Source organism: Micrasema longulum, unplaced genomic scaffold (assembly GCF_059751315.1).
Source record: "Micrasema longulum isolate JH-2025_06_02 unplaced genomic scaffold, ASM5975131v1 h1tg001425l, whole genome shotgun sequence".
In the NCBI taxonomy this organism is placed as follows: domain Eukaryota; kingdom Metazoa; phylum Arthropoda; class Insecta; order Trichoptera; family Brachycentridae; genus Micrasema; species Micrasema longulum.
The window spans coordinates 36601-64010 of record NW_028278611.1 but is presented as its reverse complement, the minus strand read 5'-3'; the positions used below and the strand labels follow the sequence as shown (position 1 = coordinate 64010).

The 27410-nt window shown below is 32.8% G+C and overlaps 1 protein-coding gene across 1 annotated transcript in view; it reads right to left on the bottom strand.

Moving 5' to 3' along the window:
* The window catches only part of Mp (collagen XV/XVIII-type protein multiplexin), a 96692-nt gene that overhangs the window by 32744 nt on the left and 36538 nt on the right, over window positions 1-27410 (bottom strand). Inside the window, exons 9-10 of the mRNA XM_088235707.1 lie at window positions 23810-23890; window positions 22663-22787 (exon numbers count right to left, since the gene is read on the bottom strand). Of these exons, the coding sequence (XP_088091833.1) occupies window positions 22663-22787; window positions 23810-23890 (206 nt within the window). The remainder of the gene's footprint in view (window positions 1-22662; window positions 22788-23809; window positions 23891-27410) is intronic.

The following is a 27410-nucleotide window of genomic DNA, read 5'->3' as shown; positions in this document are numbered from 1 at the left end:
GGAGTTGACGATATACATCCGAAATTTCTCAAAAGCAGCATCACATGCATTATTGGCCATTTACACGAACTGATGACCAAAGCGTAGGAACATTAGAAATGCCCAAAGAGACTGGGTGAACGGGGAGATCACCGCACTGCATAAGAAGGGCGATTCATTAAACTGTGATAACTTAACTATCGTGGAATCACGCTACTTAGTGTACGGGGAAAAGGACTTGCATACATAATACTGCAAAGAGTTTAAGAACCTAATATACGAATATTTAGAGAGAACTAAGATGATTTTCTACCTGGTAGATCATGTACAAATCATATCCACAACATTCGCTGTATTCTACAGAAGAACAAAGAACTTAATAGTTCCATGGCTGGGTGCTTCGTAGATTACAAAAAAGGTTAATCGTATGCATAGATCTACACTTTAAAAAATACTAGAAGCATGATGGATGCCTATAAAACTAATCGAACTTATTAAAGTCCTTCACTCAAGTAGGGAATGCCGAATCAGAGTTAACGATGTTGTCACAGATTAGTTTGAGGGCACCACTGGAGTTTGCCAAGGTTGTGTATTTGCACCGTTCTTTTTTATAATTCTTATGGACTTCATCCTTAGAAAGTCGATTTCATTCGATCGAGGAATATCCATCTCCCCCTCCCAAAAACTCTGTGGCCTAGAGTATGCCGATGATACGGTTACAATTGACGATTCAGTAGGGGGTCTAAAAATCGATATTGCGTAAATTCATATGCTAATAAACGAAAGATTCAAATACTTGGAGTATATGTTACAGATAATGGCATCTTCCAAAAATAATTGGAAGTGCTTTTAGGAGTAGCAGGCGCCACATTATCCCACGAGATTAAATATTTACTCAGTGAAAACCAAATGCCGCCTTTATAACGTCTGCATAATACCAATTCTCCTCAATGGATGCGAATCGTAGCACCTCACTAGTGCCGAAAAAAGCAAAATTTTGAGTTTTGAGAATAAGTGTCTTAGAAAAATCTTAGGTGTGCGGCGGTTTGATTTTGTGAGCAATGAGGTAATAAGAAAACGGACGCAGCAAATTCCGGTGACAAACTCGTCAAGTGGAGGCTGCGCGGTTGGCCAGGCCATATACTGCGGATGACTCCTGAGAGGAGCCTTCTGATGCCTTTACCAGACATCAGGTTCTCGACGTACTGGACATTCACTGCTGACTGTTCGTCGGAAATTTACGTCAAAACTTCAGGACGAGAACCTGACTTGGGTGGACGCAAAGTTGGCAGCCGATAGAGATGCATGGAGGCTCTTTGTGGATACCGTATGCTCCAACTAGAGAGTGGACATGGAATGATGATGATGATGTACTCTATGAGGCCGTAAGCCTTGTGTTGAGTAAATAAACCTAGACTTAAAAATCTCCTTAAATGTATCCCAAATACGTTGAGAAACTCTTGAAAAAAAAAATTATAAATCACTGAATCACAATAAAAACAAACAGAAAATATGAGGATCATTTGTGGAAAAACAAAATATTTTAGCATAGCTCGAGGGAAAGAATTTTCATTAGATATTTTATTTTAATATATACGCCCACGTTGTTTTAGTTGAAAATATCTGATTCAATCAATCTTCTAGAAAAAAAAATCCTTATCTCCTATCCAATTTATTAATTCCGATGTAAACAAAATTTTGCGAAAGTAAATTAACCCACATCAACAAATGTAAAAGATAAGGAGGATTTAAAAAAATTAATCTCCTGGCAAGGAGTAAATCTTGCCAGAAATCAAACTTCTTACCACTAGACCGTAAGAAGATATTGTACAAGTGAGTCGCGGCACTATTACATTTCCGATTAATTCTTGGTTTAATAATAAATAAAAAAAACCAGATATGTACCAAATTGCAAATTTTGCAATTTAGTTAAGAAGTATTGTTGTAATGTGTCAAAAACCTGTTTTTTTTTTTGCTAACTAGGAGGCGATTCGCATTTTGTCTTGACTAAGATCACCGGCCGTAGATGCTCTAATGCACTGAGGTACCGAATTTGATTTTTTATACAAATGATTAGTAAATTTAAATATTTTTTACAAATAAACAGTGGATATGATTTAACAATCTCCTAGATAATCGATATACACACAGTGTGTGTATAGCGATTATCAAGGAGAATGTTAGATCATATCCACTTGGGACACAATAGGGCACTGCATTGGAACGCCAAATGGAGCAAGATCGTCATTCGTTGCGTTATGATCAGTAGAGATGATTTATTCGGATGAAAATAATCGAATGCATTCGATAAATTAATTAATTCGAATAAAAGTCCAAAACCAGTTTTTTTATTTGATGGTTTATTCGATCATTAAATTAATTAGATTATTTTTATCTTCAGTGATCAGTATTACACTTCATACCTGGAGTGGTTCTTACGGTTCATCATAATCATCATCATTCCCTTTCCAAACCTTATGGTGCATAGGGCACTGCATTGGTACACCAATCGCAGCGTACCTTAATCATTTTTGTAACACGAAGGTTAGATGATCAGTCTTACGATTCAGGGTACTAGTCCAGGGACTACGAAATATTCTAGTGTAAATACACCCTTTGAAATAAATATTTAATATAACCTACAATATGTCGGGAATTGAACTTGCATGGTAGGCAAACGCACTGACCATTACACCATGAGGCCGACGACGATTTACGGTTCAGGGACAGTAAAATATTGCGATGCAAACAGCATTAAAATAAACGTTTTGTGTCGACCTTGGAAACGAACCCGGAACCTCTAAACATTGAAGCAAATGCGCCAACTATGCACTATGAGACAGATTTATCCCAACTCGATTTATTTTTTCATGATTTTTACCTTAGAGTGGTTACTCGATGGCTATCGAGTCGAAAATATGATTGTTATAAATCCCACGTGTTTCTGGTTACGCCACATTGAATCTATGTGCACACATGTATATATATTATTTCCACAGCACATTTTCTAGAATGAGGCGTTCGGATTTATTTACTACCTACGGGACCCTGGTTAAGATGTTGCATTTTGCTTACCGTGGGTACCGAGATTGTTCCAGTGCCAGAACCACAACTGAACTGGGCGTGTGTACATGTGATTTCTTATACGAGTATTATCACCGCGATCGCAAAAAGATATTTTGCGATCAACAACTATTTAATCTACTGTGTTGCGTAATTTGTCAAGTGCCCTTCCTTTTTGACAACAAGATCGGATCTAATCTTGACTGCCGCGAAAGAAGTACTAGCAATAAAGGTGCCAGAACCCAGAATAAGGTAGGAATTGCAACCATTGCATTTAGGGTTCTGTAGCAAAGTAAATAAAGGACAACGCATCCCGCGAACCAGCAATTTTTGAGAGTGCATCTGCTAACGGGCAATTGGCGCAATCAGTTTCTATGCTGGAATTATCCATATGCCCACGAACTTATTTAGGCTAGAGTACGAGTAATTAGTTCAAAAGTCACAGAGTGTTTGTTTGCATGCACCAGAAACGAGGACGCTATACTATTTTGAATGCGGCAGAGAAAGATATATACATGGTATACGAAAGAACTTACGAAATAAAGACATCACATGCTCTGGGGTCTGTAAAGAAGCATCTAAAATGAGTTTATAATTAATTCATGCTGGATAATTCATATTACATAATAAGGCATACATGGTACAATATTGCTGATTTTAAATATGTATTATTGCAAACCATTTTAAAAAATCAGTTTTTTTTCAATAAGTTTGATTAAATATTGTTTAACATTGAGTATAATGCCCTCCGGAAAGAACAAAGCATTTGAAGTAAGTACTTTCGTTATTAAAATCGATAAAAAATTCAGGAACGTAGTAGGTTGTTGAACATGAAATAAATACACCCTACCTAAATTATTCATTAAATTTATATAGTTCTTCAAATAAAGTTGATTAAAAATCTATTATTTTAAAATGTAAAACACTTTTAAAATTAAACATGAATTTAAAAAACTCCTTGAAATATTGGTAATGAATATTTTAGTTCATGGGTTTTTTAAATGAGATGAAATTTTAGTTATTTTACAATTTTCTACATAATATTATCTGTTTAAATTATGATGATGTTCCTTCCAAAATAGTAACGTGGTTAAATTTCTTATTGTAAGCATCCATAATTAGAGTCAAAATAGTATTTTTCAAGTATATGTAATGTTTTTCGAGTAAATCCTGCTACATTTTGGTACATGAAGAAGTTGTGAAGAACGCGCTCGTCTCTAAGGTATTGAAGGACCGGTAGGTACTCTAAAATGAATGCGGGCGTCTATTTTGTCAGAATGAATGTTGATGAGGGACACCACGTCTGCGATGGTTTGTCTATCTGCTCTTACAGTCAACTCATCTTTGTAGATTATAAAAATCACACGCTTCTCGGTAGTCTTCAAACCTAAGAAGTGGTTCTACGATTTTTTTATTTTTACGAAAAGTCTTTGAATTCGTTTATTGCCATTTTTTTTCAGAAGTAAGTTGTGCTCAAAAGCACAAAGAATATAATCAGTATAACCGCCTAGAGACAATGCATCCGGAATCCGGATCATAATTCCAAATTATATGTGGTCGGAATCTTTTATTATGAGGAGCTGATCATCAAGATTGTCGACATATAGAATTATAATTTATGGGAGTTTTTATTTTTTTGTTTAAAGGAATCACTCGCTAAGCCTCTTCTTCAGAAACTTGTCAGCAGGTGGGAAATAGGATATGGAAGGAAGTTATGAAAAATATATCACAACACCCAGACCAATTGAGAAAACATCTGAAAACTAGCGGGAATTGAACCCGCGACGCTAGTTTCACAGTTAGCTGTCTTACCAACTGCGCTACTGCGCCTGCCTAAATTTGTCTAAATTGTTCTTAGTTTAACAATTTCATCTTTAATACTATGACATTATTATACATAATATGAATCGCTTAGGTCGAGAAAAATCAAAAAATTTACTTTAAAACATTCTTAGAAAATAAATGGTATAAACTAATATTGTATAACTGTATAGTTAATTATCAAGTAGGTAGTAATTTAATGTTTTATTTTGCATAAAAAATGTGTGCCTTAAAACAGGATGTACCTAGTTGGGCAGACTAGACATGATCCACAGAAATCTATTACCCAACTGTGTATGTAGTAGATAAAGTAATTGTTATTTTTGTTAATAAACCATGATTACCATTATTATTTTAAATAAATTTTAATATACCATGATAACTATTACATTGATCGAGCTAATAAAAGAACACCATTATCCTTACTGCGCAACTTAGAAAGAGTCAACAATTTCATTATCTAGGTTCTCTCATCAGCGATGGTGGTGGGTGTGAAGGTGAAATACGGCGACGTGTTGGTATTGCCAAAAGTGATTTGAGTCGGCTGGTGAAGATTTGGAAGAATCGCAGTATAACCATTAACACCAAAAAGAGACTGGTGAAGGCTGCGGTTTTCTCAGTGTTCATCTACGGTGTGGAGTGTTGGACACTGAGGGAGTTTGAAAAGAAAAAACTGTTCTCCTGGGAAGTTTCCAGGGACAAGGTCGCGTGGACGTCAACCGACAAGATGGAGCGGCGTAGTGACTGAATTATTAGAATGATAACTGAAGAATGCATATAGAAGAGCACAAGACCGTTCCAGATGGGAGGGACTGTCGAGCAATGCCTGGAGTCAGGCGTAGTCACCATCATCAGACACGAGGCACGGATTGACGAGAGATTATCATTACCATTTGTAAATTGTGAAATATTCACGTTTTTTGAGTAAAAAAATACATTAATTTAAAAACGTTATTCTACTATTTTTTATCAAAGAAAAACATTTATTTTACACAATTTTCTTGAAATATTGTAATACAAATTCGTATGAAACGAATGAACTTTGATGATGTAATACAGCGTGAATAGTTTAAATCTTATTATTTTTCTCGTTATGTCACACGAATCTATTTTACTTTAAAATACGCGTTTTTTGTATCCCTGGAAGTACCCATCTGAAACAATTTCATCCATCACGTTGATGGAGAGAGATATTTATCTTAACACATACTCGTAGTTCTATTCTGCGAAGTAAAAAAAACATATTATGTTTAAATCTCGTTACTCCAAAAAAATATAACTTTTAAAGGTTCTTATCCTGGTAGAAGGTGCTGGCTAATTATGTAAAAGTTTGAAATGATTTAATAAGAATTTGACGGGGGTGAACAACATTTTCGAGTGGGGGTTAAGTAAGTCAAGGCATTATAAGCCAATGATGAATCACAGGGCTTATGTCCGATCATAAGCTGGTTTTAGTGATCCCTTTACACTCTGTGTAACATTCTATATTTTATATTTGAACTTCAATATTTCTTTATTTCTAAAATCTAGTTGTTGGCTGGAAGATATTGGCTTTAGAAATAAGTCCGCAAAAATACTTTTTCTTTGAACTTAAAGTTTTAAATAAATAAATTTTTGTGGAGTAATAGAGCTGAAATCATACAAACAAACTAACAAACGAACCATCACGCCATTTCCCCGTACGGGTAGGCAAAAAGTGTCTTTGCACACATATCTCGCTTCCTCTACATGCATACATCTTCTCATGCAGTCTTGATATGTCCATTCCTCGTTTTCTGCATCCATCAACATTCGCATTGTAGATCCTTATAGCTGTTCTTTCGCCGTTCATTCGCCTACAAGTCCAAACCAATGCAGCACCCCTTTCTTGATTATGTTGATAATGCATGTTTCAGCCTTACATAGTTCACGCATCTTATAATTCATTGTTAAACCACACATTCGCTTGAGATATCGCATTTCGACAGTATTCAACCTACTTTCATAATCTATTTTCCAATTTCATGCTTCGCTCCCATACATTAGGGATAGCGCTAGAACTCTACAGTGAACTGCTAGTTTTGCCTACTGCGACCAATATTTGTTTGCCAAGGTAGATTTCAGTGCACCGTTCACCCTGTTCTTGGCACCCACCCTCCATACAATATCTTTCTTTCGAAAGCCAGATACAAAAATTGTTCTACCTGATTCAGAGTATCTCTGTTCACACCGATCTCACATTTAGTTATATTTTCATCCCGTTCAAAAACCATTTCTTTCGATTTTCAACATTCATTAGCAAATTGCTTTTCTTGCATACTTCGTAGACTTTTGTTACCTAGTATTGCAGGTTTTTTTTTCTGCTAGCAAGAAACACGGCATCATCAGCATACAAAAGACAGTTAACCACTCATTTTTGCTACCATTCTTAAATCTTTAAGTTCTTTCATACAATTATTGATGTATACTTTTTATTTTTATTTTTATTTTCTTTCTGTTGACGCCCATGGGGCTTTTACATTATACATACTATATCATAAGAAAAAGTTACACATTAAACATAATTAACATTTTTCAAATATAAAAATTAAAAAAAAAAATATACATATATTATTAAAATTTAAAAATAAAGTTACATAGTTAACATAATACACTATTAAGACATAATACATACATTATATTATGTTTATAATATAAGGCATAACAGGATTTAAATAAAACATAATTAATTTTTTTTACACCGGTAAACTAAACTTTAAAGTGAAGTTATTTAAAATGTTGAAAACTGAAAAGGGTTTTATAAACTAAAAATATAAAACATAACACGGGCTAACTTTTAAGCATACATAAATACGATCGAGGATTTATTGACTAGACTCAGTCGCGTCGGTCGCCTGTAGTACTTTGGTCTTGAATATGCTCAATGAGTAACGAAATATATCAACATCGCCATATTCATTACCAAGGCGATGAAGTCTAGCTATAGGTGAATTTACATAGTAGTTGTGCCCGCTGGACACCTCGACAAACACCGACTTATTTCGTGTGCGGCGGGAAGGTATTTTAATATTGACCAGTCGCGTTAAATCAGGGCTGTCCAGCGCGCCATTTACAATTTTATATAGGTTTACTAAATCGGTTAAGATTCTCCTATTCGAGAGAGTAGACAATTTTAAATTATTTGATAGGAAGTTGTAGTCGATTTGGTCAACGGGAATATTAAGTTTAAAATTTATGAAGCGAAGGAATTTATGTTGGACTTTTTCTAATTTTATGTTATGTATTTTATAGCAAGGTGACCAAATTATTGAATTATACTCTAAGTTACTCCGAACTAAGGCAACATATAAAGATTTAAGCGAATCGATGGAATTAAAATCCTTCACCGTTCTCAGCAAATATCCGAGACACTTCATTGCCTTGTTAGTAACTGCATCAATGTGTGGAGCAAATGACAACTTGTCATCGAACACTATACCTAAATCTTTTATTTCTGTAACTCTTACGAGATCTGTGTTATTTATATTATAAGAGAAGTTGATTGAAGTTCTATTACGGGTAAACGTAATAACACTGCACTTGTCAATATTAAGAAAGAGCTCATTTCTCTGACACCAAGTATATAGACTCGCCAGGTTTAATTGAAGAGATTCGCAGTCACTAACAGAAGCAATAGTCTTAGATAATTTCAGGTCATCAGCAAATAAAAGAATGTCCACTCCCTCGAATATCGATACAATATCATTAACGAAAAGCAAAAACAAAACAGGACCTAAGTGAGATCCCTGAGGAACTCCACTAGATGCCTCAAACTGATACGACCCATAACCGAATACTTTGACTAAACTTTTCCTAGACGATAAGTAGCTTTTGAACCATTTTAAAATGTTTCCCGAGATTCCTAATAGTTTTAATTTGTGTACTAAAATCGCATGTGACACCTTATCAAAAGCTTTACTAAAGTCAGTATAGATCGTATCAGTTTGCCGGCGTTTCTCCATAGCTTCCATAAGCCGATGCTGATACAACATTAGATTTGTCGTAGTAGATCTTCCTGTAATAAATCCATGTTGTAATGGGGAGATAACTTTTTTTATTTCTGGAGTAAACTTTATCAAAAAAATAGATTCTAATAGTTTAGGTATAGTTGACTGCATGCAGATGGGTCTATAATTAGCAATATCTGATTTATCACCCTTTTTAAAAATAGGTGTCAAGAAGCTGACTTTCCATCTTTCGGGAAATATACCAGTTTTTATGGATAAATTAAAAATTTTAGTAAGTGGATCAGTCAAGGAAGAACCACACTGGGTGAGGAAGAGGGGAGGAATATTATCTGGTCCAGAACCTTTGCTTGGATCCAATTTGCTTACCCCAATTTTTATATCAGCATTAGTAAACAAACAGGTATTAAAATCAATCAAATTAGTACAAACAAAATCGTGCAGTTCTGGATCAGTCTCTGAACTATATACACTGCTAAAGTAGTCGGCAAACAAGTTAACAACATCTTGTGGTGCGTCGGCCATTCTACTGCCATAATACATTGTGGATGGAATTCCAGACTCTTTACAATTGAGAGTATTAGAAAATTTAAAAATATGTTTAGGGTTGCTAAGGGCCTCTTGTTCAAATTTTGAAATACAATTACGATAACATGTTTTGGAGAGATTTTTAGCCTGAGCTCGCAGTTTAGTAAACTCATTGTAATCGTTAATATCTCGAGATTTTTTATAAGTAGCATGAGCAATTTTTTTGTTACGTATGACTTTGATAAGTTGGCTATTAAACCATTTAGGATACTCATTAAAAATAAACTTGGTTTTAGGAACATATGTTTCAATGGCTGTGTTAAGGATGGTATAAAATTGGTCAGTTATAGTATCGATATTTAATTCCTGGTTTATAAAACTCCAGTCAGTAGTCGAAAGAAATGAATTGATTGCTGGATAATCTGCTTTAAAAAAATTGGACTTAATATTAGAAGTTTTGTACTTTTGAGTTATCGAGGTATTGAATCTAATAAATAAAGGTGGATGGTAAACATCAATAGGTAGAATATGGTCATTTGCAACTTCCACAGATATGTTGTCCGAGTTGGAAAACACGAGATCCAAGAGACGATTGAGGCTATTGTAAACATAATTGACTTGCCGTATACGTTGAACAACCATTCTGACATTACCCACTCCTGTTTGACTCATTTACCCTCACACATGCCATGCTGTATTTGTACAGTGACGCAATAGCCTATTCACTGCGTACTCCGATAAAACCTTCCACAATGTTTCTTTGTCAACTCTATCAAATGCGTTTTGCAGATTAACAAATGCGCAAAAAAGCTTTTGGTGTTTAGTCAGAAGTTTTTCTGTCATATTTCGCAGACATAATATTTGATCCATAAATCCTCTTCTATTCATAAATCCATTTTGTATACCCCACACTCTTTCATTCAGTACAGCACTCAATCAGTATTCTGCCATACATTTTTCCAACAGTTGAGTTAAAAGTTAGAAGGCTGATAGCTCTATAGTTTCCGCTATCCACCCTAGAGCCTATTTCTTTGTATACAGGCATAACAACAGCCCTTCTCCAATCTGAGAAAGTATATTCCTCCTCTAAACATAGGTTTAAAAGCTTATGCAGTCATTCAAAAAATATTTCTCCTCCCGTCTTTGTAAACTTTGTGGCAATGTTATCCAACCTTTGTGCTTTCCCATTCTTCATAATATACTTTTTTCAATTTCTTATACAGCATTTTCAATTTATTTCATACGTATCTGTTTCACATCGTCATCTGCATGGTAACTTGAGAAGGTGGTGCACTGTCTTTTTTTCCTGTGTGTGTTTGTGGACCACCTTAAAATACTCCTTCCATCTCGTTTTAATTCCACTCCAATTCATCACCATCTTTCCATCGTTTCCTATTATTACTGTCATATCGCTATCCTTACTGTTTTGGGAATTTTTACACATCAACTATAATAAATTAAAATAAATAACGTAAAAAAGATTATTCCTAAGACTAACAGTAAAGCAGTTGACACCATTATTATTGTAAATGAGATTTATCAGAATTTTTACAACAAAATAAATTATTTTAATTAAATTACAAATTTAAAGCTTCAATTAAATTAACTTAACAATAGAATCACCATGTAAAGCGCCCTTGAGGTATTTTATTACGAAAATGGCGCTATATAAGTTATCCACAATAAATAAAAGGCGATTTGACTTTTCTTCATATAAATAAACTGTTATATGTATTTTCTCCCTAAATTATAAAACAAGAGCCGTGATTTTTTTGCACATTAAAGATAATTTACCATTGGCGTGTCTTTATTATTTATCTTTTTTGATAAATTGGTAAAAACCCAAAAAAGCGCCCAGTTTTATCGACAGTCTTTGGACGTACGGTATATAAATGTAATATAATAATTGTGAAAAACAGAAAACCAACCAACAAAGTTTTTTTTTTTTTAGATATTCTTTCTTAAAAAAATACAACCAAGTCGGTTTAGTTTTTAAGTGCAAAAAACGGGACCGCAAAACCTCAATTTTGGCGGTTTTAGCTAGGCAAAATTGGTCCCAAGTGCAGCTGTCTTTTTTGCACAAAACTGGGGAGGTAGTGACAGCAAAACAATGTTCAATTAGTTATGTATCGAAATTCCCAGACACCTCCAAGGCTGGTATTCCAAATGAAATTACGGCGCGGTATAGCGCGTTTTTACGTACTAAATACGCATTATAGCGCGCTGTAAACGCGTTCGGAGTACTTCAATTAAATTAACTTAACAATAGAATCACCATGTAAAGCGCCCTTGAGGTATTTTATTACGAAAATGGCGCTATATAAGTTATCCACAATAAATAAAAGGCGATTTGACTTTTCTTCATATAAATAAACTGTTATATGTATTTTCTCCCTAAATTATAAAACAAGAGCCGTGATTTTTTTGCACATTAAAGATAATTTACCATTGGCGTGTCTTTATTATTTATCTTTTTTGATAAATTGGTAAAAACCCAAAAAAGCGCCCAGTTTTATCGACAGTCTTTGGACGTACGGTATATAAATGTAATATAATAATTGTGAAAAACAGAAAACCAACCAACAAAGTTTTTTTTTTTTTAGATATTCTTTCTTAAAAAAATACAACCAAGTCGGTTTAGTTTTTAAGTGCAAAAAACGGGACCGCAAAACCTCAATTTTGGCGGTTTTAGCTAGGCAAAATTGGTCCCAAGTGCAGCTGTCTTTTTTGCACAAAACTGGGGAGGTAGTGACAGCAAAACAATGTTCAATTAGTTATGTATCGAAATTCCCAGACACCTCCAAGGCTTGTATTCCAAATGAAATTACGGCGCGGTATAGCGCGTTTTTACGTACTAAATACGCATTATAGCGCGCTGTAAACGCGTTCGGAGTACCAGCCCAGAAAAAGTGTTATTCAATTTGTACTCTCCTGTGATAGAAAAAAATGTTTTCTATCAGTAGGTATATAAAACAGTGTAAAAAATATTTTACCATAAAACAAGTATTATGTATCTATTTTTACGTTCCAAGAGCTTCTCCCAAAAAGGAAATAGCGACATGAAATTAAGGCACTCGTTCTGGATGCATTTTTTGCTATTTTCAACATTGAATTTACCCGGCGTTGCTTGGTGCTTACGACCTTTTTCCCGATGGTTAGCTGTAGTGACGCGACGCCGACGTGAAATTAGGCCATATCATTTAAAATGCCGTTTCTTGGCTTTTTTATCGTTTATTTTTTTATACAGGATTCGCATTATTTTTTACCTTGCTTAATGTACAAGGTTTATACTAATTTCAAAGTTATTAAATATTTGTTTATAACCACTTACTATGTCTATACGTATTCCATTGTAATGATCACCCTATACCAATTAAGCTCACGCCCCTCCTTTTATCCCCTCCTTATTTTTTTAAAAACTGTTTCTCCCACAGCATAAAATATTTTCATAACCTTATCCTGGTTTAATATTTTTATGCAACAACTATGGTGAAGGTGCATAGTGGGTTTCGCATGTTAGTTTAATTGGTGTCCTGAAAAAGAGACGGGTACGTCTTGAACCCAGTAGACATAGAAAAGTCGGTAAGTGGTTGTATACAAATATTAAATCACATTTAGTTAAACGTTTGACCACAAAATTCATGCTTTAAATATCAATAATATTTAATCAGAATATTTATTTATTTGTTTACTTCAAAAAAACAATGTTCTATTAATTTACTTCAAAAAAACAATGTTCTATTAATTTACTTCAATAAATAAACTTTTTTTAGTCACAAATTATAATACTGATGGAGAATAACTTAAAGAAGGGAATATGGAGGTTTGGACATTAACAGGGCTTATGACCTGTCATTGGCTGGTTTTAGTGACCATTTTACACACTGGGTAACATTTATTATTTTGGTTGAACTGCCATATTTCTTCAATTCTTCCATTTGTTGATTTAAGTAAAGTTAAAGAGCTGAAACCTTTATTGTTGTGAAGAGATTCATCTGACATAATTGACATGGCAACGCCTGAAAACAATTTTCCAGTAGGATAGCATCACTTTTTTTTTAAGTGCAAAAAGTAGAGAAAAAAATAACGACGGTGATTTTTTTTTTATGTCCACGCGTTAATTTTTCAAAACGTTTGTTTTGAGGTGGTGTTAAAACGACCATTCGGATGCCCAATGGGCTTGTGACGTCACGCGTTACGATTCCGACCGGCGCACATTGGAGTATTTCCAGGCGAAAAATCGTTAATTACTCAAAATCACAATTTGATCACGAAGTCAACTAAAATCATGGCAAAGAATCGTCACCTACAACCCTCTCTCTTACCATCTCTGCATGCCACGTTAGTTGTAACCCGAGCGTTGTGGCGATCGTACACGTCGTCAGATTTTATATTTTATTCAGAGCGTCACGTAACATATTGTTTTTCGTTTAGTTTTTGTTGTTTCACTATTTTTTTCTTATAAAAAAAGATGTTAAAGGTGCATATTTTCTGTAAATATATATATTTTTTTTTTAAGTACAGTTAAATTATTTGTTTTGATTATAAAAAACCGAAAAATAGTTAGTATTTTTTTTCGTTTTTTTTTTTTAAAACTGGTAAATATGTTTATTTGCTGGGCTGTGCTGGGCAATCAAACCCTTACCAGAGATAAATATAGTTCATATTTGTACTGAATTAGTAAAAAAACCTTCCGCATGTTTCTGCTTTTTCGAAAAAAAACAAAAAATAAAAAGGTCTATTAAAGAAATTAAAATTTTGGGACATTATTACAATTCTTTTGTTGACAGAGATAGACAAGAGAATAGAAAGCATTAGAAAGGTGACAAAAAAATACACGTTTAACATCATGCAAAGATGATGTATTTAGAAAAAAATCTTATAAAACATACAAAATGTCTTAGTGAAAATCTTTTGATTCTGAGGCGTTCATTACAAAATACTAGATACGATTTTACAAAAACGTTGGGCAGCTGTAACTTATAAAAAAGATCGTTTTATAAAAAAAAGGAATAGGTTTCGTATTGTGTTTCATTGCCTACCAATAAATTATTTAAATTTGGCCGAACCACAATAGATTTCTCCGAAATTCATGCGAAAGTAGAAAGCGACGAAAAATGAAAGATTTGAGGGAAAATGTTTTGACTGATAAATTGAGCTATGCAACCATTATGAGTCAACAATCTGCCGGGCAAAGTGAGGTTTCAAAACTGTTTAAAGACATCACAGCTACTCTAATACATCCAAGTATAAAAAAATTATTTAGTCTGCAAACCAAAAATTTGCACACAAACTGACACACACACACACTCACCCCATCTGAAACTTTAGAAATATTTGTAGAACTGACTTAACCAGAAAACAATGAGAAATTATTCAAGAAACTAATAAATAAATATAAAAGGTCTTTAGAGCGCTCCCTGTAAAAGAACTAGAAAAACTTAAATTGCTTACAAAATGGGGTTGTGACGGATCCAAACAACAACAGTTCAAACAAAAATTCCAGAACAATACAGACAGTGACGGTAATATTTTTCAAAGCTCACTAGTCTCTACAAAACTCCAAACAACTGTTAATGACAAAAAAGCAGTAGTTTTTCAGAAATCTTGCTTTTCTACAGCAAGATAAATTTACTCTTGCCCGAATCAGCTAATGAAGATAATGGAGAAGAAGATTCTGAAACTGAAAATTCAACAGATTTTGTTTTTTTTATTAATTGTAAATAAAAATTTTAATTCATATTTTAGTTAAGTATCTTGTATGCTCATACAAATTATTATAATTAAATGTGCTTTTGAAATAAATACCAAAATAAAATTTCAAATTTACCTTTTTTTTGTTTACATAAATTATGAAACCCAAGTACATAATTAACTCTTTAAAGTATGTTATATTTGCGTTTAGTTAAGAGAATGAATATAAAACTATTAATTTATTTATTTTTAAAACATATTATGCCATAAAACCTCAATAAATAATTTCGCGCACTTTTTGACTGGTAATACTCCTCTGTGCGGCGTGTTGTATAGCCGGCGTGTTGTTTTTGTTGTAATCGATTGTTTTACACTGTTTTGACTAATTTACGGGCATCAAATGTCTTAAGTTATAGGATACAAGTACTGCTAAGTTCTGTTCTAAAAAAACCCATACCCATAAAAAAATATAATATAATGTGAGGTAGTTAAAATCAGTCTGAAAGAGTCATGTGACAATAAAATATTATTACTGTCTAAATAAAACGTAAACAAAACGTGAAATTTTGGGCCAAAAGTAAAGTAAAGTAAATTCAATTAGACTTATTATTTAAATTTGGCAAATAATATTAAACAAATTCAAATATTTTTATTAATTGTCCTTAAGAATTTACAAATAACACAATTATTTAAATGAATACATTCTGGAAGCAAACAAAAAATATTTCCTTACTTTGCGGCCTTTACATTTCCATACTTGGAACTTAAAAAGTTTGTGATGAATGAGAAAAAATACGTATGATTATATTTATTTTGGGCAAGTTACCAGATTTTCTTTAAAAAAACCTATGTCAGTCATAATGCTATGGAAGTTTATAAAAGAAAACTTATAAAAAATCAAAGGAAAATACGAAATTTAACTATAAACACAAATAAAAATCTACAAACCGCCAGCATCAGACGATCTCCGTATAGGATTTAAGTGAACGTATAATTCGTAAGTCACGCGTGACGTTATCAAGCTTTTGGACAATTACGGGCCGTTTTATTTTCATCAAACTTTAAAAGGGAAATTGTAAATGAAAACATAAGTTTAAGATGTTTATAGTAAAATGCTCGCAATCATAAAAATACTCTTTAAATACTCAATACATTTAAAATCATATCCCCAGTTTATGATAATACCCTATTTATAAAGTAGTTATGTTTAAAATATGTTAGGATCGGATGGGATGTTCCGGCTGTGGCCTGTTTTAGGAGCCATTTCTTGGCTAACCAACTATTATTTTTAACATGAAATGATTTTATTTTCGAAATAAAACCGGTTCAAATCTTTACCAGACTAAACAGTGTAAATAAGCTAGTTTTGTTTTTAAAAAAACACTGCAAACATGCCATTCAAAAACCTAGCTTAAATGAAAAAAAAAAAATTGATTTTCGTTTTCTTATATGAAGATTCTTAGTGACATGACCGCCGGACTGGGCAGACAAAGGCTACCTAAACGCTAAGATTTACAGTACTTAACACCTCATTTTCCGGGCGGATAATAAAGCCCCTTGTCCCATTTTCTCATCACTTCTGCCGGGGATTAAGCCTGAAAGGACTAGCGCTGTGATAGGCTTGATAGTTCTTAAGTCCTCGGGATTTTTTCAACGAGACATTCTTCCCTAAAAGGGAGACTCCACGGTAATTCTTTCCCCTTCCTAGGTCATTTTGAAGTTCAAGTTTATAAGGGTATGTGCCCAAATGGTATAATTTTCAACTATATGTACTAACATTTAATCGCTTATGATAGAATATATAGATATTCTTCATTATGACTAGAAGGTCCAAAACCTATTATTATGTTTATTCTCCATTTTTTGTATGCAGTTGTTTGGTTTTGAAAGAAATCTAATAAACTATTTGCTACAACTTTATACTGCATGATTTTAAAAACATTGTTTTTCTTCAATTTCTTCCAATAGCTTAGCAAATGGTTTATGCGGATCGATAAGTTTTAAAAAAATGCGTTTTCAGGTGGTTTGATTTTGTAAAGAACCGAGAAAAATACACAGCAACCTCCGACGACAATTCAACCTCGTTTGCTTGTTTTAAAAGGCTTAAAAGTTTATTTTTAGTTCTAGACGATCAGTCAACATTTTTTACATTCCAAAAAAAAACAGCTTCCTATTTCAGAATTATTTGATAATCGTACAGTGGTTTGACTTTAAAAACGGCAAACATTTCTTGTGAGAATTTTTCTCTCGTTAATTGTAAAAAAAAATACTAAAGCACACAATCATATGTCTAGTTTATTTAATGATTTATCCTATAGAAGAGCTTTTAAAAAATATTAAAAATCAATTTATAAGATATATATATATATATATATATATTATATATATATATATTCATTTCTTTCAAATACAAATCTGTCAAATAATATAATTATTATGAATAACTTATAAAGCGCCATTTTTGTAATAAAACACCTCAAGGGTGCTTACATAATGATTCTATAGATAAATAAATTTAATTGAAGCTTTTAAATTTGTAATTTAATTAAAACAATTTATTTTGTTATCACATGCTACGGACTTATTCAACGGAGAACAAGTGGGTTTTAAGCTTTTTCCGAAACATCACTTCACTCTTACAGCCTCGTACCTCTGCTGGGAGAGTATTCCATGCCATAGGGCCTGCGACCGCAAATGCGCGTTCACTGAATTAAGCGCGCTGTTTGCGTAGAGGTATAATAACTTTTTCTTTCGCCGTAGACGTAGCTGATCTAAGCGTAAGACGCCTGTCAACTAGTTCATCTGGAATTCATAGTTCTCTTAGATATTCCGGATTATAAACATGTAGAGTTAAAACGATAATAATATAAACCTTTAAATAGTTTAAACAATAATACAAACCCATATAGTTAAAACGCTATTCAAATAAAAAAAAAATGTAGAATTTAAAACGGTAAGTTGGTTTTTATACATAACGAAATAATAATTTAATCATAGTTAATATTATTTATTGAACGTTTTGACGTGAAACTTGTAAAAACGAAAAGTTTGACGGAGCCAGTATTCCAACGTAGCCACGAAAATGATATTTTATTGTCTCCCTCAAACTCACTAACCTGAACACACGTTCTAGTTCTTCAAATCCAAAAACATACATCGAAAATATTATGCGTCAGTGTGTGAATGGAATTTCCCGCCCCTGTCCACGGGCAAATGGCAAGAAGTCTCAGAGTGTGGGTTTAGGTGGGTGGAGAAGCAAAGAAAGCGAGGATTGTGCTATCGTCGTGTGACAACATATTAACCTCTGTCAAAAGAAATTCCCAGTCAAACAAACACCAGTTCTTGGATGAGAAATATCTAGCTGAGCGTTCTAAGGACTCGCATCATTTCAACAATGACATCTCAACCCTTGAATACGTATGTTCTCATTAGGAAGCCCTCTATAAATGCGTGTAATCTATTGAAGTGAGATGAATACATAGTTAAATCAAGAAATCAAACAAGAAGGCACTCTTTCATCGAAACAAAGGCTTTATTTACTATAATTTGTAATTAAATTCTTGATATTTGAATCACAATACGTATGACAGATTTTTCGTCCCACGAAGAGAATGATTGTAAGTTTTTTGTCATATCATTGTAACATTATCTTCATCTGATAGCGCTATGAGAACTACATCGGTACACCAAATGAAGCCTATATTGATTATTTGTTATATTTTATTTATTTTATTTTATTGATTCATATTTTTTGCTTACAAACTACAATTAATAATTAAAATAATGTGACCTGACTGGGGTTTTACCGTGCCGAGGACACTTAACAATATACTTTTTTGAAATTACATTTGAGAATAAACAAAGAAGACAAACTTAACAAACAAACATAATTAACAAATATTCAGACAGTTTTAAAAACCAAGGTATTTATGTACATCTGTATTATTTATATTACAAAACACACAATGAAAATAACAAAAACCTAACATAATCTATACAGTTGTGGAGCAGTTGATTCAATATTAGTATGGGTGAATGAGACAATCCAATTTACTTCTACCTTCTAACTATCCATTTTTTTAAAGCCTTTTTAAACATATAGATCATTAGTCTAACGCCCTAGGTACCAGTTTAGAGACCGTAAAATATAAATTATTATAAACTACAAAAGATACAGTATTTTCAAGTAAAACAATATAAAAGATAGTTAGAAATGTATATTTAAGCTTTTTCTTAAATATTTTGAATTCCCGATTATTCTTACACAAAAATATCCCTCTTTAAGTATAAAGGTGTACCGTTTTTCGCTTAAATGCAAGCCAATTAATGGGAAAAATAATTATAAATATTTTAGAGTTACATTTAACACGATTTTAAAGAAAGTACGTAAATAGTATACTAACTTCCAGTATCGTTGCAATGGTAACAAGTTACACCGAAATATGAACTAATAATGGATAGCTATTTCTCACACAAATGTGTGCATGTGTACCGTGAATTACTATCTCTTTTTTAAAATTATTGTTAGGAGCAATGTAATATTTGCTAAATCTGAGATTGACACGGCAAAGAAATATTGTATCTACACACGTCAGTGCAAAAGCAGTAAAATTGAATATCCCCAAAACTGAACTATATTTTACAGGTCTAAGGGTGTTCCATTACTTTTTTTTAAACTGAGGTGTCCGGCTGTCTGGCTATCCTGTAGATAATAATTTTATGTATTTGTAACTTCAACACTCGGAGCATAAGATTTAGGTCTCAATTAAATCAATTTCCAAATATTTACCATCCAAATAACCACTGTTTCCAAGCACTTATGATCTGTTTAAAGCATCCGCTCCATCAGACAGAGGGTACGCATAATTATTGAAAGAGTTGCTCATCAATAATAATTCTCAGAGCATGAAAATAACAATGTTATGTTTGCACAAGTAAACGCCTCAAGTAGTTTCAAAATTGATGAGTAGGAAGGCTGCGGTCTTGCTAAATTTCGTAATTAAATCGTTTATTTTTGTGGTCTTCGGTAAGAAATAACATCATCATATTTCCATTCCCACACTTAATGGTGCATACGGTTTTTTATTAATACACAGACCGCAGCGTATCTTGATAATTTTTGAAAGGTAACGTTATCAGTCCTAACCTTTAGGTGCTAGTCCTGGTATGCTGGTGTAAAAACTCCAAAGTAGGCGTTCGTAAAATATATGATTTGGGTTTTAATATTTTGATGTCAGGTCTTGAATAGGTTGATGCTAAGCTTTTATCTTAAATAAGGTTATTCTGGAAGTAAAATGGACTTATGAAATATGATTTTTCTTAGAATTGAAAGGTTTTCAATATTAGTAGATGTCTGAAGCAGGGTGTTCTTAAAACTACAAAATGTGGTGAAATGATTATTCTGTATTAGATATTGTAGAATGACAATGGTAACATATCTGGTTTGCCCGATTGGACTTGGTTCTCCGGCAGTGCGGTTCTGAACGCTTTCTCTGCCCCATAGAGAGAATCACTAATTTTATTCATTTATACTTTTACATTGTTTGTATTCTTTTTTTTATACAGAATAATGTTCTCTCACTGGGCTGTCCCATGCTGAGGGAAACATTTTACAAAATGTGAAACATGCCTAAGATTAGCTATTTAACAAAGTTAACAAAATTAACAAAATAATAACAATAAAAAAAACGTAATTCAACCAATTCACCTAATTAAAATGAACATAATAAACAATAAAAAACAAAAATATTGATAAAAAACACAACCAATTCATAAACACATACGTTTTACATATTTGGATTGATCAACTCATCGATCCGTGCGCAACCCACCTCCACTATCTATTTCTTAATAGCAATTTTATATTTTGAGAACTAACTAATTGTCCTTATGGATAATGGAAGTAGATTGTTCACTTTAACGGCTAATGATTAATTAGCTAATGAACTAACATACCCCATACCCGTCATTTGATATATGCTTTCGGATGAATCAATTATATAGACGAAGATGGACTAACAGTGTTAGGAATATTGAAAGCCGTCAATGTAAATTTCAAATAACGCGAATCTTTTACCGACAAAGATTTTTTTTTAAAGAGGTTATTCTCCTTTCATTTAATCTTAAAATTTATTTTTGCAATGTGCAAATCTGAAAAAAAGGCCACGTGACCTTTAAAACGGATCCGGCCAAATGAAGGAGTTTCAACGTAAAAACACATTTTTCAATCATGGTAAATAAGTATTGTTTCCGCTTAAATAATTACTTGTGATTTTATCTTGATTAAACATGACTATACGAGTGTAATATCAAAAAGAAACGCAGCGCCAACAAGACCATTAATTAAAAATTTAAAAATGGATATTGTTTTACTGTAGTGACATAGCGAGTGCGAGTCAGGAGGTCAGGAGCAAGCAAATGCACCGGACACAGGCGCCATATAAACAGCAAGTAATTGCCTATTGATTGCACTTTTACAGATACAAAGCTAATATAAAGCCACTACCGGCGCTGGAATAAACGATGGAAATATTGTCTTCACTTCTCACCAGCAAATAAAGCAGTGGATGGCATCGCTTCCGATAGCAAAAAATGAAATTAATTTCGTACATTTAAATATACGTAGCTTGATAAAAAACTTCGACTAATAGTATGTACCCTTAAAAAACACGTTATAAAATTGGTATAATAATTTGAAGCGACCAAAAAAAAAACAGTGTTTTGTGTTACCCGCAGACAAGCCTTAGTCTTGCAAAAAAAAAATATTTGTTTCCTAGTTTTAAGAAATTTAAAAAATATATTTTACGTCAATCATGCATGTAATCAAACACGAGGCCTCGTGCATACTAGGCAAACGGGCTAAAGATTTGACTACGAGGTAGAGACTAAAAAAATGCGTAGAATATTTTTTGCGAGAAAATAAATTTTAATGTACCTAGGTATTTTTTTTATTCCTTGGTGGAATTGTGTAAAATAATAAAAGGTTAAATTTTATATATCAAACTGAGCAATGCTGTTGTGTTCGTACTACTTTTTGCAGAAAATGTATTTACATGTTTAAATTCTGCCCTAGAATGTTGTATGAAGAATGATGACGTCACACTTGTGACTTTTTGTATGATTGGTAGATAGGATCATGTCATCATACCGCTCGTTTATGATTGGCGGGATAAACGATGACGCTATAAAACGAGAATCGGAAATTTTGAACTATATTTTTGTTCACTCATTTACAGTGAGTGATTTTGCAATACATTTATACTTAATATATTATTATTGTGTTAAAAAAAGGTAGGACTAAACATTCACTTTAAAACGCACAGTTTGTTTGTATTTTTTATGCTAAAAATATGTGAATTTGAAAGCATTTTACGCAAATAAAGTAGTGAGAAAGGGTATCACTTTGTATTAAAACGTGGAATTTTTTTCCTGGGCGCAAAAACAAAATATTATATTTCAGCACGCAAAGGGGTAAAATGTTTTCAAAACATTAAACTGGAAATAGGATAAGAATGTATATACTTAAATGGTGGGTCGTTTACAAATTTTTCGAATATCATCTTTCGTTGGCGTTTGAATTAAATTTGCGTTTTACCTTAGTCATTGCTTCGCTGTTCTGGAATGTGACAGCACCAGGAACAATTCTTCCTTGGGGCTCCTCCTCGGGGGTAGGGGACGTCCTCCCCGGGGGGCCGGGAGGACCAGGGGGGCCGGGAGGACCTAAGAATATAAAATAACATTACTATATTATAATATACAACATAGGTAGTAGGTAGTGTTACGGTAATGCCATAGTAGGATCGCAGACTCAAAGATCTGACGTTCAAACACCTGTCTAAGACAATTTTGTTGTAGTTGTTTATCACTAGTAAAAAAAGGTATTATATTTTTTTAAATAGCTTAATCATATGTAAAAAAGTGAAATTTTTTATGTAAAAAACAAAAGTAAAAAAAAAAAAAAAACGCAAAATAGTATATTATTAAGTCTATTAAATTTTAAAAAGCATTTTGATATCTTAATATGCAAATTTGATCACGAATTTATTAAAACAGCTTTTGTCCAAAAATAACTTTACTAACTACATTCAAATACCTGCATATATAAAAAAAAGTATTGATTACAGGATTGTTGAAAACATTCTAAAAAACGCATTAAGAAACCTTTTTTTTTGCAACTTAGTAAATCAGAAAAAAAAGAAAAATCACTACATAGAAAAAAGGTATCATTATACAAACTTCATTTAATGATTCGTTAGTTTTTATATAGAATTCTTAACAAATAAAATGAAATCTTATTTTTAACGTTTCAATTCGAATTGAGGTGCTATGTATTTTTATTAATCTATTATGTTTCTGATTGTATACGATCTTTGTTGTCATATATTTGTTGTTAGAATTATACGTCCTAACTTATGACTTATGTCTAAAAAAATGCGATATAAATTACTGTAAATGCAGAAATTTATTAGTTTTTGTTAATCTTTCAAAAGCAATCCGTAAATTTTAGCAAATTTAAATTGATATATCGTGATAAAACGATTTCATTAAAAATAAACCTTAATAAAAAATACACACAGAAGTTCCGGCTCGAGTTATAATAGAACAATAAAAAACCTTACATCTTTTGTATATATCACGATTTTTTGTAACATCTTAGGTATTCTTTGAAGACCTTTTCTTAGTTAAAGAATTAAAACCGTTACAATGGTCTGTCTCAGAATAGGACAAATTAGTTGGCTTACCATTTGTTACGGCATCCTTGAAGTCTTTAAGATCTTTGAGATCCTTAAGAGCTTTTAGTTCATCTAGGGGGCTCTTGGAGGCTATTGTTATCCATTTTTTGAAGCAGCGAGATAAAACACATTTTTATTACAAAACATGGATAAAATCAATTTTATAGTGGAAAGTAGGTAAAATTCAAGACAATTCCGAAGTAAAAAGGTAAGTCAGTATGTAGCTACACAAACACTTCATTATTTACAATTTTTTGAGAAAAATATAATTTTATTATTTATTTTATTTTTGCACCACAACAGGTCAGGAGGCCTAATTACAGTGGTGAATTACACCACAGAACACCCAGGCTTGAGAAAAATAACATTGTAATTTTTTTTTGTGTTCTCACCGGGAATCGAACCCGGAACCTTCCTTGCGTGAGTCAAGCGTCTTGACCACTACACCACGGAGGCCGCTATATATGTATATATACTTTGACTTGAAAAATATTAAGCAAGAAAAATTAAGATATAATGAATATTTAACGTGATGTTTTATTTGTACGAAATTTCAACGAAATACTTAAATATCTATTAAAAAAAAACACAAAAAATATTCCACAACTATCCATGGTGAATGTTACATAGTGTGTGAAGTGGCCACTTAAACCAGCCAATGACAGGTCATAAGTCTGTAAATGCCTAGACTTCCATATTCCCTTCTCAAAAATGTTTTCCCTCGCTGTTGCAACCAATTTATATCCGACATTGTTTGCGTCATAAAGAAATATTTTTAGCTCTGTGTTTTAAAAAACCAAAATTTGTTTGCCATGTGATAGTATTAAAATACAGCTTTTTTTGTCGACAGCGAAAAAAAATAAAAAAACAACCCAGAAAAACGTTACCAGTATCTGAACGTCTATAATTACCTACGATGTTTAACATTTTGTATTTTTGAAAAAAGTTCAAAAGTTCAGTTGCTTAGTTCAGAGGGGCAAATGAATAGTGTCACTTTAATGTTGAGCACATCTAGCATGTATTTAAATTATGTTAATAAGGTTAGTATAATTTTGAGATTAACTAAAACACCCGGACCATATAAACTGCTGGGTTGAATAATTATTTTACTTAAAGCTACATTACCGTTCCTCTTTTTGTACACATTTGAAATTTATTTTATGGTTCAGGAAACGGAAGAACGCGGATGTTGCTTTTTATTTTAAAAAGTACGCAGTTAAGTTTTTAATGAAAGCAGTTAATTTGAAATTTATTGGTAGCACTGTTTATATTTGAAAAACAGATTTTCATTTACGATTAGATTTATTAAAGACATTTTGCTTTCCATATCTCTACATTTTTATCGGCAGGTAACCAGAATTTTCGATATATACTTCGTCGCAAATATTTTTCATATTATGCTCATACATAAAGTATACATATCCATATGGATGTTGTTCATATGTCAATTATTTGAGGCGGGGTTTTTTATTTTAGTAAAAAAAAAAAAAAATATATTTCACTGACTATAATCGCATGTAAAAAAGTAGATTAAAAGTAAGTAGATTAAAATTTAAAAAATGGATAACGCTTTTCCAGGTGGTATAAATTTGACTACTATCATGCCAGTAAAGGAGTAAACAACTCTTTTAATTAGTTACGAGTCAATGTAATATCTATATTGTATTATTTATAAATATGGTAATTAATAATATAAATCACGGTTCTACTCACGATATCAAAAACGTACATTGGAGATGTACTACGTTTTATACCACCATGCTTCAAAGAGTTAAAAGATAATAGGACTTAGTGGTCGAAGTTTCTACCACTATGCCTAGGCATTACTTTATACCAGGTTTTTAAGTAAAGTCCGATAAAATGAACTAACATAATTAAAGAAACCTTGACACGAAATTAAACATCAAAGTTCAATTAAAAAAACAAATAAAATAAACTAAAACCTTTCTTTTATGAAGGATCAGAAGTATACCATAACGCCAAATGGTAATTTATATTACTGCTAAAATAACATTTCTGCCTAATATTATTATTGTTATCTGTTCGGACCAACTCTCAACAATATTTACATCTACCTACCCGACCTTCCCATTTTCCGAGCGCAACTCCCTGCAATAAAAATCACGCGTGTGAGCGCCGGAAAAAACGTCCTATTTTCAGTACACAAATAAAATTCAACAAGTAAAGTGCTTACAACAAACTATCCACAACTGAACTGTGCCAGCGTTTACCTAGACCACCGGCACCATATACAAGCAGTGCTAGTGTCGCGAGACCGCTAGCTTCTCCACCAGGTTCCAGCATCACAGCGCTCCTCGACACCAGCAGGATAGTGTAGTTGCGTAACCCTTACTACCTCACCAATACAGTCCACTCTCGAAATTATCCTCCTCGAGGAGACGAGGTATTTATTCGCCCCTCGTCCACTCCTCAACTTAATCATTATTTGCTATAGGCAGCAGCCGTTGCTGGTGTCCTATATTTCGCGTACTGTGTTTGTCTGTGTTCTTCCATCAACAAAGTTTCCAAACAGTTTTTGAACTAGTTGATCGGAATAAAATGGACAAATTGGCCGTGTAATTTATTCCAGTCTAAAACACCCTGTTGAAAAGAAAGGTTTTCTTAGGATTGAGTTGGCGTTGGGGGCAATAGAGCTTCCGGTTATGATAACGTAAATTGATGTTAAGATTTAATTGATACATTTCATGCGGGGGTAGTCAGAGTAATCTTTTAGTTGGCGTCTTATAAGTTTCCATCAAGTCTAGTTTATTTATATTTTATGCAGACATGCATGCTTCTACGACAATGCATAAGGTAGGTACAATAAAATATAATTCAAACCAAACATTTTTCTTTCTCGCACCCGTTTAAGTAAAAACGTGTTATTAATTCAAATATGTCACGAGGAAGGTAACTGAACTTGAATAACAAAGATTAAATAAAAATTCCGCAGAATATTAAATGCTTAATTTTACAGAATAATTGGAAGAAATCCCTTTTAGAATGAAAACTTGATCCTTTCTGCGAATTTCAGTTAACTTTGTTCGTTTTCTTCTAAGAATATGCAAAATTTTATTAATCAAAGATTTTTATTCAATAAACAGATTACGATTTTCCACTAACCATTTCTATATTATACAAGCGGTCCCGACAGACGTTGTTCTGCCCGAACGTTAGCTTGCCTGCTATTAGCTGGTTGAATAAACTTTTTTTCGAAATTAGGTTATTAATTTTGGACATTTTTAAGCTATTTATATATTCGTAAAGGGTTTGCTTTTTTGTTTTATCTCCACGTGTGATTGGCTAAGAGGCCTCATAGTGCTCAAATCAAAGTCGTCCAAAATTAACACTCTAGTACCACAATCTATGGAGAACATACGTGAATGCGTGTTGATGAAGAAAAGTCAGACAGCGTTTTATCCTAAGCCTTTAAAATGTATGACACTCAACTCATGGCCAACGCGAATTTGCTAATTCTTTTATCGCCAGCCGTGTTTTGATGTGAGCTTGAAATTAAATCCAAAACCAAAATAAATTACAAAAAATGACAAAATACATCGTTTTAACTTTACATATTTCATTACAAAACATATTTTTTTTACGAAATGTT